The sequence below is a fragment of the Brachyistius frenatus genome, unplaced genomic scaffold (genome assembly GCF_029030835.1).
Source record: "Brachyistius frenatus isolate BFR_SWC_R1_liver_20210118 unplaced genomic scaffold, ASM2903083v1 Contig_119, whole genome shotgun sequence".
In the NCBI taxonomy this organism is placed as follows: Eukaryota; Metazoa; Chordata; class Actinopteri; family Embiotocidae; genus Brachyistius; species Brachyistius frenatus.
In genome coordinates, this window is record NW_027210718.1 from 1,204,487 (window position 1) to 1,214,516 (window position 10,030).

General features: G+C 46.2%; 1 protein-coding gene across 2 annotated transcripts; it reads right to left on the reverse strand.

The window, feature by feature from the left end:
- Window positions 1-304: 304 nt before the first annotated feature.
- Window positions 305-8,236, reverse strand: cbx4 (chromobox homolog 4 (Pc class homolog, Drosophila)). 2 transcript variants are annotated; one of them, XM_069713456.1, is made up of 5 exons: window positions 7,879-8,236; window positions 7,676-7,719; window positions 6,844-6,909; window positions 4,686-4,752; window positions 305-3,279 (listed from the first exon to the last, which is right to left on the reverse strand). In XM_069713456.1, exons 1-5 carry the CDS (start codon window positions 7,945-7,947, stop codon window positions 1,867-1,869), a joined length of 1,659 nt encoding a protein of 552 aa, XP_069569557.1. In that variant the 5' UTR covers window positions 7,948-8,236; the 3' UTR covers window positions 305-1,866. The 2 variants fall into 2 exon arrangements, with proteins under 2 accessions (XP_069569557.1, XP_069569558.1); XM_069713457.1 differs by lacking the exons at window positions 7,676-7,719; window positions 7,879-8,236 and adding an exon at window positions 7,226-7,275.
- Between the last annotated feature and the right edge of the window lie 1,794 nt (window positions 8,237-10,030).

Sequence of the window (10,030 nt, forward strand, 5' to 3'; positions counted from 1 at the left end):
CAGAGGGGCCCTTTGTGCAGGATCGTTTGTGATTATGCAACTTGATCTGTTTTCCTATTCATGGTTCACAACCAAGTTAGTGTTTCTAGTGTTTAATGTTCCACTCTTTCTTTCCACCAGCGAAGAGGCTTCAGAGGAGCTGCAGGGCGAGAACAATGAGACATAAATCTTTTACTGGAGCGCTAAAGAAAACTATGAAACGTTAGCCTGTAAAATAAAGTATGTTCAAACATTCCCAGTCTCTCTCTCTCTCTCTCCCCCCTCCCCACCCCCCGTCCTGCAAATATCAACGCAACAAAATAGGTCAAATCTCTTTCTTTATTGTGAAACATACCAACCAACCAGCTGTGCTAACAACAACAAGTCAGCCAGCTCCTGGTACTTTATAACAATCATTTTGACTTTGAAGCAAGTGCAAGAAAGAGGAACTAAAAGAAAGGTAACAAAAAGTCGCAAAACAAACTCATTCAAAAAGGTGACACTGTTCAATGGAATCACATGCAGCCTGTGACGCAGCAAACATTTGTAACTGTCAATAAATATGCACTCTTAATTTTTTTATTTTTTATTATTATTATTATTATAGCATTCTTACTGGTTTTGCATTAAATGTGCGTAGAAGGCCATTCAGACTCCAATGTAGGTTACATCCAACAGCTTTGATATTTGAATTTTCAGCAGCATAGTTAAAACAGCTTGCAGTCACTGGATTGCATGTAACAGTATACAAAGTCAGCCTCGCAACTCACATTTAATCTCTAGAACATTAATGACCCCTGGTAGCTTTTTTTTTGTGTGTGTGTGTGGAAAAACTAAATAGTGCTCACGTGTTTTCTTCAGATCATATAATGAGCTTTAATAGCGAAATGAGATGAATATTGTAAATCTGTGTGTCAGTAAGCCACCAGAGGAGACTCCATTTTAAAGTAACTACAGCAGTATGTGAGGTCAACAGTGATAAATCACAACCTTAATTATAGTAAGAATCAATACGCCATCGTAACGGGAAGTCGCATGTTTGATAAATGACGACATTTTCTTGGCTGACCTTTGAGGATATACCTGTCATTTGTATCCCTAAAATGTTTCCTACATGTGCAATATATTCGTAGATCAGTTTCGCAGTGGCGGACGGTCCCGCATCTGAAAGATGGAGACGAAAACCATTCAAAAGACAAAGGCTCGGAAACCGCTTTAAGGTTGTCGACACAGTCAAATGTGTCCACGTTGGTCACTGTGTTTACACTGTATGCAGACGCACCTGCCTTTTAGGTGTGCATGTCATGGCTTATCAGTTTTCTAAAGCAAGCCACAAACAAAACAATATATGCCCGATTCAGTCTGAGGCTCTGTCAACAAACAACCTGTGAAATAAGACTTAAAGAGACTAGCTGTTTCTCTACTAGTAATGACACAAGCAAACGTGACAATGTAATTAAGTGCTTTCAATGCGATCTTTGATCACCTCACCTTTCTCTGTCTTCTATCAGGACCAAAATAAGTGATATTATTAATACAAAATATGTATAAACCTTCATACATCTCAGGTTATAAGTTTGGTACAAGTATGAAACAACAGCAAAAAGTATCCCATTAAGCTCCATATGACAAATAAACGGATTCTTTTTTTAAATTTTTGTGGAATACCTCCACCTGAATGCATTCGCTCAAATCCTCGAGGGCACTTTCTTGGCTACAACATCACAGAGGAGTTACAGTATAAAACATTATAAGAAACATACTGAATTTGAATGATAAATTATAAATTTCCATATATACAAAATTTTTGACGTTTTTACATATGCACATATTAACATGATCGTCCGATCGGTCACCGGTAGGTAGTCCCATTGTATAAACAGATTCTTAGAAAGAGATGTATTCCTTGAAGGTTACGGTGAGGCTGTTTGTGGTGATGTCAGTGATGATGATATTTCCCATAAAAGGGGAGATTTTTTTAACAGGTGCTTCTTTAGATTTCTCTGTAGGTTCCTGCGTGTCCTCCGAAACCGGAGGTGTGTCTTTAACGGGAAGCTCCGGCACCGGCACCGGCTCCTGCCCCCGCTCCGGATGTACGTCCACGTCGACCCGCTTCTTAGTTTTTGGGCAGCTGAGGTCCATCGGCTCCTCTTGGCTGCCCGTCTCCTCATATGTACACGTACTGCTGTGGCGTGGGCCGCTGCAGTGGAGGTCCATGGGTTTGTCCTGAGGCGGTGTGACCACGGTGCTGGGCACACTGAAGCTCCTCGAAGTCAGGTAGACTTTGGCGACGCTCCTGTCCTCCGCAGGGTCTGAGAGTTTTCGCTTGCGGTCGCCGGGGAAGGAAGGGATCCTGATCTGGTCGACGGCCGTTGGCGTCGGGATGTTGGTGTCAACCGCCCAAGATGTCGGAGGGGAGCTGGCGGTCAGCTGGAGGGGCAGGTCGTCCGGTAAATCCGCCTGACCGCGGGCCACCTCTGTGTTGTATTCCTCAGCCGTGCTCGGTGAAGGTTTGGAGAAGTGTCGGTCCTTCGGGGAACACTTGATGGGATGCTCCGCCGCGGAGAGGGAACTGCCGCTGCAGATCTCTTTGGGGATACCGTTCTCCGGGTGCTCCACCATTTTGGTCATGTGTGCTGGATTGTTTTCCGACAGTTTGGTGTTTTGGGGCTTCTCTTCTCTTGACGATTCCCCGTGTTTACCCTTCGCTCCATGGACCTTGTTACTGTCCATGTATTTGCTCATGACAATAACAATACGTCCATTTTTGTTTTTGTTTTTGATTATCTTCATTTTGCTGCTCATAGCACTCGGCAGGGTTGCATCTTTAGGATTGGGTTTGAGGGCGTGCTCGCTCTCTGCTTCTTTAACAGCTGGTTTCCTCACTTCCACTGCCAGCTCTTTGACCTTGCTCAAGCAGCCGGTGTCTTTGTCCCGGACCCATTTCTGCTGCAGGGCCAGAGGTAAGTTCCAGCCAGGATTTGCTGGTTTACTGGCCGGTTCCTGGACTTTGACCACCTCTTTGAGCCGAGAAGCCTGCGCGTCGTACATATTTGGATCGGGCTCATAGTGGTGGTGCTTCTTGCTGTTGAGCTGGTAGATGAACTTCTTCTTGCTGTTGTCAGCGGGCAGCTCCTGGCTGCTGGGCTGGTACTGATGGTGCTTTTTGCTGTTCAGCTGGTACTGTTGAGGCTGCGAGCGCTGCACCTGGATGGGCTCAGACTTGAGGCTGCCTTCTGCATCCTGACACGTTTCCTCAAAACCTGCAGGAATGCTCGATCTTCGGGCAAATGAGGGCACCTTGAAGAAGAGACGAGACACAGGGTTAGCAGTTTGCCTGCATTCATCAAAATCTCAAGAATACGGAAACAAAATAAAGAAAGTTTGAGAAACCGGACTGGAACTTGAGGCTCTATAACTAATCGTGTGATATAAATAAAAATGAGGCAACATAGGAGGTATTTTAAAGTGACTCATTGTTCCCCTTCCGTAAAGTTGGTTGCTCAAAGGCGATAAACTTCACACTGCTAATTTTGAATGCATGTTTGTAGATGTGGTGCCGAAGTCCAAGCTGAGAAAACCGTGAAGACATCACTATTACATCATCAAGGTCAGTCCTCGTGCTCAGACTAACCTTCGAAAAACCTCTTACTTGATTGATTATGTATGTTTCTTTGTTGCCGTTTGCTTGGTATTGTTTGTTTTCCCGTGTTTGTAATTTCCGGGCGGTTGTAAATGAGGCTCGCCCTCAAATGGCACCAAGAATCTTAAATAAACTTTGAATGAATTTGCTTAGACTTGTTCCGGAGACACAGAGAGGACATGAAGTAGACCGACCCAAATCTGCTGCTGCATCACTTCTAACTAAAGTCTGCAGAATGCTGAAGCCCAGCAGAAATAAAAAATAAAGTATCCAATCAGGACTCAGTTTATGGCCTCCTCATCCCCCCCCTCCATCCCCCCATCCCCTCCCCCCTGTACAGACCTGACCTCGGGGCCGTCAGACGGGCACCGCAGCGGAAAGCACAAGACACTCTGGGTGTGACCTCAGGTCAGCGAGGTGCCACCAGACATGTCACGCTCCATCCCCTGATTGCCGGCCACGTGTGACTCCAGCAGAGAGCTGTGCCTCTTAAAGACCGACACTGCACAGAAATCAGCTGCGAGTCTCTCAAAAATATATAATCACATTTTGGCTCAGAATATGGTCCTGTAAATGCCTGAGCTAAGATAGTTAGAACGCGACGGAGTACTACTTTCAGGCTTTTTTTTTGTTTGTTTTTGTATTTACAAACTGGGAAATGATAGAAAACAAGGTGTCCTGATGCAGATTCACTCGGGAGCCAAAAGAACACAATAACAGAGGCTCAGCAAGAAACGGAGTTTTGCATATAGAGCTATTTAGCATAAGGAAATTATGAACATGCAAGATAAGAGGAGCGCACTCAAGCGACACTTGCTTAACCTCGGGCAACAAAACGGGTTTCACGATGAGCGCAGAAAGAAATCCAGCTGTAGAGCCTTTTACCCTCATCTCTCTCTCTCTCTCTCTCTCTCTCTCTCTCTCTCAAAGAAGCCTATAAATAACTCTAATGACAACAGCTCTCACACACTTCCCCTTTCGGTCTCTCGGAGCAAAAACTAACAGGTTTGGAAAAGCTGGACGTTGCTACAGAAACGATTATGTTGGGTGATGATTCAATTACCTGGAGTAAAAGATGTTTTGGTTTCGGCCCCCGTTTGCGATATCCCATCAGCTGCTCCTGCCTTTCTCTGTGAAAACAAAAGATATTTACTTTTAATTACATTAACTCTCTTATCAATATCTACCTTCTATAAAAACACGTTCTTTTCCGGACACCTTTCTACATTAAAAATCTAATTACATCACATACAATTACAGATCTAGCATTGGGAGAATTCATTCATTTTCTTCTACCTACTCAAGGTCAAAAGTGGAATTTCGATTCGGAAAGACTAATGAATGCCCACGTGGCCCGCTGCAAAGCATTATGGTCCTTATTTGCATAGCTCTCCATGGTAATCGGCCCATTCCATATTCTCATTATCCTGGAGAAATTCAATTAAGGCAAGAACAGGGAGAATCTCTCCTTGTCTTTCAAACCTCCTCCCTCCTGCAGCATAGCCTTCCTCTCCTTACATTCAATTTATAATTAGGGTCATGAGGTACAAATGAAATGGGATAAATACTACATTGTGGACCGGCTCGGGGAAACACACTTTGAAACTGCGGGGGTGATGAATATCAGACTGATAACAAACATCTCGTGGAGGAGAAGGAAACATGTTATTGTAGTTGCAGTGTGTAGACCAAGCAGCGGGCCGCCAGTGAAATATTGCTCCCCGATATAAACCTTGACTCATCATTGGCTCATAAATAACCAGCGGTGGTGGATGAAGGCCAGCTGTAGGCAGGTTTCACCAGGCATGCGTAAAGCCCTGCCTATTGTTGGCCCCTTGCTACAGATGTTGAAACTATCAGAGCTGCCAGAAAATTGCCACAATAAACGGTCCACGTTGCTATAATCTGTACGATTTCAAGCAGCGTCTAACGGGGTGACCCCTATTCACAGAAGATTTGGCAATTACAGACTCCCTTGTCGAATCCCCTCCCCCATCCACTGGGAGCAGAGAGGAATCCACACACACAGCGCAGAGGCAGCACTCCATGACCATCAGCACACAGCCAGCCAGCCAGCCAGCCAGCCAGCACACACACACACACACATACACACACACACACAAACAGCCAGCCAGCCGGGCGGGCGGGCTGCGGGGGAATATGAGAGCGGTACACTGGAAACGTTGAAGAGCACTGCGTGTCAATTAGCCTTTTCAGAAAAGCGAATTCCTTTCCCCAGCCATCATGTCTTTATCCGGGTCCCATGAGCGGCCTGCTGGCCTACAGAGAGAGAACATCTCCCGGGCCTCATGGGTCCAGCAACCCAGACAGGATGCAGTTGTGCTATAATGACAGGGGCATTTGAATAAAATTAACATCTCAACCACCTCGATTGACCATTCATGTGTTTCTAATGGTTTTCCAGGCCTCTTGTAAACCCATGCTGACCCACAATTGAGAACAGGTTATTAGTTCCAAAGATAAAATCTCCATGACATTAAATCAAAAAAGTGAAGCTAATTGCACGCGTCAACACCGCTGGTGTTAAACTGCTCTTCTCTTTATCTATGAAATACAAGTCCAGCTGTTAGTGACGGATCAGGCAGCAGCTTGGCCTCCTCAGTAAAACCACAACAAACCGACGAGTGTGTGTCCTTGACACTAGTCAAGACTCCCTAGTGCATTCTCATCTTCTAAAAAAACCACCTGTCCTGCCTCATGGTTGCAAATTAACTTGTAAAATATGATTACAAACAAATAATAGTGGCTTGACGCACAAAGGGAATATTGCTTTTTCCGTTCATTGTGGCAAAAAAAAAAAAAGGCCACTGATTCAGTCTTCTTTGTGAAAGTGGCCCACGGCAGGCATTCATTTATCTAGTTCTCGACACGACCAACATTAAAAAAATGTATTATTTGCTCAAATTTCTAAGTCTCCTGACATACATCCATGTATGTCCGAGGATCGGATCCTTCCATTCCCATGATTTAGGAATTCTCACTAGCATATCCCCAGTATTTCCCCCCCAGAGACAGTCCTGAGCGAGGGGGAGGGGGAGAGGGTGGTGGAGAGAGAGAGAGAGAGAGAGAGAGGGGGGGGCAGGAGGGTGGGGGGTGTCAGTGCTAGAGTTACTGATGCGCCCCTCCTCCCATGCCCTTATATGGTCACGGCTGAATTGGAGGCTGCGCCGGCCTCCGACCGAAGTCCACATCTCTCTCACCTGTGTTGAAACGCGACGAGGAGACGCGGGTCAAGGATGTTTTCCTCTGGCTCCCATGTGTTGTACCTGCAGAGAGGAGCAAACAACTGTCAAGAGAGCCATCACGTGCAAACTTCCTTTTTCTAACAGACTCACAGGCCTCAGCCTCTGTGTGGCGGACACACACACACACACACACACACACACACACACACACACACACACACACACACACACACACACACACACACACACATCCCCGCATCTTTAGCCAGGTGAAGCAGACCTCCAAATTACAATATGTTTTGAAACTAATTTTTCCTCAATTTAAGACGACCTAATTTGAAAGATTGTGAAAAAAAACAAAAAACAACTTTGGGTCTCATTCCCGCTACAAGCTCACCGACAACCATCACCAGACATCCAACTGCAGAGGGAAAAACCAAACCGCCCCCCCCCCCCCAAAAAAAAAAAAAACTGTCTCTATGTGCTCTCCAAACGGTTCTCCAGCTCCGACGTACAGTCGGCCATTTTAGCACCACTGTCTCGTAAATTCGCTGGCAGAGCAGAAATAATTAAAACGGGATTACATGGCTGTGCCTACCCCCTTCCCTCGCATAAATTAGTGAAGGCATCCGCGGATACACTGAAACGCATACCGAACGCGCTCTCCCAGCTTACACACACACACACACACACACGCACACACGTACACACACAAACACCCACAAATTGCGCGCACGCCCTTGATGGATGACATTTTTAAGTATCGAGACTATATTTGTGCATATTGTGTACATGTATCAATGCAAGTGGTAGACGTATCAGAGAAAAGCTTGCAATGGAGACTTACTTGGGAGACCAGCCTCGCCACTTGACCAGGTACTCTATCTTGCCCTGTGATGGTTGGAGAAGGAGAAAAATGTGGGTGAAGCTCGTATTTAAAAAAAAAAAAAAAAAAAAAAAAACGCACTATCGCAAACGTCCGGGGTTGCGTTTTTGCAAAATATGCTTCCCCCCACCACCCCACCCCCTCCCACCCTCCTCTCGGTTTACCTTCCGAATGCGCTTCTTTTCGATGCCCTCCACCGCAAAGACGTGCTCTCCGGCGGCAGGGAGCTCCATTCTCGGCTGAATCCGCTCGCAGCGAGACGGGCGGTAGGTGAAACGTTGGCTACACACCGTCGATCTGCCTTTGCCGCTCCGTGCCGTGCGTGCGCGATTGGTAGTTTTCCAGTTGTATCCAAATCAAACTGTATTCCCTCCACCTCTCCTCTCTCTCCCCTCGCTCCCTCTCTCTCTCTCTCTCTCTCTCGCTCTCTCTCTCTCTCTCTCTTTCTGCTCCGCACACTCCACAGTCCTGGCAATGAGCATAGAGATATTCACAGTAGTGCGGCTGCGAGCAGCTCTTTTCGTGCAATAGCTACAGCTCGGTGCATGACGTCAGGAGGGGAGGGGGGAGGTTGGAGACCTTGCAGAAAGGTTGGGTTTTTTTTGTTGTTTGTTTTTAAAAAAAAAAAAAAAATTTTTTTATCCCGAGTGTTTCTGGACTGCAAGGAGGGATATTTGGAAATTCAAATCAACGGCCACGTTACTGTCAAGAGGACACGTGCATGAAATCCACCTGTGCACATAACGCTGCTACGGTTCGATAATAAGGCTGGGGGGTGGGAGGGGGGGAAATCTCTTCTCCAACAGCTGAAGGAGCCCAAAGAACAACCGAGCGGGTTGACTTTTACTCAAGTAGCCACCGTACTATCGTGTAGATCATAGTGAATGCATTTACATATCTGCAACATTACCGTCCAAATTGACACAACTTAACGTGGTAACGTGTCGGTCTTGTTTCCAGCAGCGTCGACACTTTTGATGCCGCAAAGCTGCACGTGAGGGAGTTGAAATTCACAGTTTAGTCAGCGCTCACTTTACTTTCTGCCATGTCCACATAAGTCAAACCGTTTCATCAAGGGGGGGGGGGGGGGGGGGCTTGCAGAACAACGCACGAGCAAAGATGGTCTCTGAGCCCCGAGAGTCACAGCAGTGTCACCAAAAGCTTCTGTTATTACTATTAATTGCAGCTTAAGTACATCGATGAAAAGCTGAAGCACAGATGAAAAAGTTCCCTTTTGTGTGTGTGTGTGTGTTTTTTGTGTGTGTTTTTTTAAATTTCCGATCGCCTTAAAGCAGCACAGCAGTAGATGTGCACTCGGAGGCTTACAGTTCGATCCGCTAACAGCGCTGTGCAAATATAGGTCACACACACACACACACACACACACACACACACACACACACACACACACACACACACACACACACACACACACACACACACACACACACACACACACACACACACACACTCCGATAGTCAAACCGGTGCCATGTCCTCTGGGCTCGTTGATTTGACACAAAGCAGCCTTCAGCCTACCTGTGGCAACTTTCTAATGGTAAAACTCGTTCGCTGCCCGTTTGCGTCTCCCTGAAACCTTCTCTGTCGCCTGTTATTCGTTGAAATATTGGCTGCAGCCCGTCTATCTGCATAAGGACAATTTAAATCCAGCTGCATCAACCACATCACGGTCAGCATGTACTCTATGCTGTAAATGTCATCCACAATAAGTCAACTGATTTATGGCGTGTGTGTGTGTGTGTGTGTGTGTGTGTGTGTGTGTGTGTGTGTGTGTGTGTTTGGGGGGGGGGGGTGTTAATTGGAAACATGAGCGAAAAACGCGCCTCTTTGCGTAAAATACTGGTTTCCGTGCGTAGATTGTGATCTGTGCACACGATTGTCATTAAAAAAAAAAAACCAAAAAAAAAACGGCGCAGTTTGTTTGCTCACGACGGCGCTGCTCGTATCAGCAGAGAATTAAAACGAGCCAGAACCGATGATTTTCTTTGCACCAAGAATAATTCAGCACCGCGAGGGTTAAAGTGAAGCCTCTTGCAGAGCGGCAGCGGCCAGCCTATTAAATACAGGCACGATATATCTCTGCCCTGCCATATAAGGTAATGGACAAAAAGCGCCGAAATATCGCATTTTACACTCCTTAATTCCCGGGTTTGAGTCTTGAAGTGGCTACCAGAGGGCGTTAAGACCCCGTCTGTTGCAAAAATGCTCGATTAGCGCTTCGTTTTTACGCACTATTTCTGTTTTCTCCCCGTGCCCTTCATCCGCGTATACGCCCTGCTTCCCTAGCAACAGCAT

What these genes read in the sequence shown, in the direction of transcription:
- cbx4 (XM_069713456.1), bottom strand. Translation starts at nt 7,947, where the DNA reads ATGGAGCTCCCTGCCGCCGGAGAGCACGTCTTTGCGGTGGAGGGCATC. An exon ending in TGGCGAGGCTGGTCTCCCAA is followed by an intron (nt 6,910 to 7,675) that starts GTAAGTCTCCAT and finishes TCCTCTCTGCAG; the next exon opens with GTACAACACATGGGAGCCAG. An exon ending in CTCGTCGCGTTTCAACACAG is followed by an intron (nt 4,753 to 6,843) that starts GTGAGAGAGATG and finishes TTGTTTTCACAG; the next exon opens with AGAAAGGCAGGAGCAGCTGA.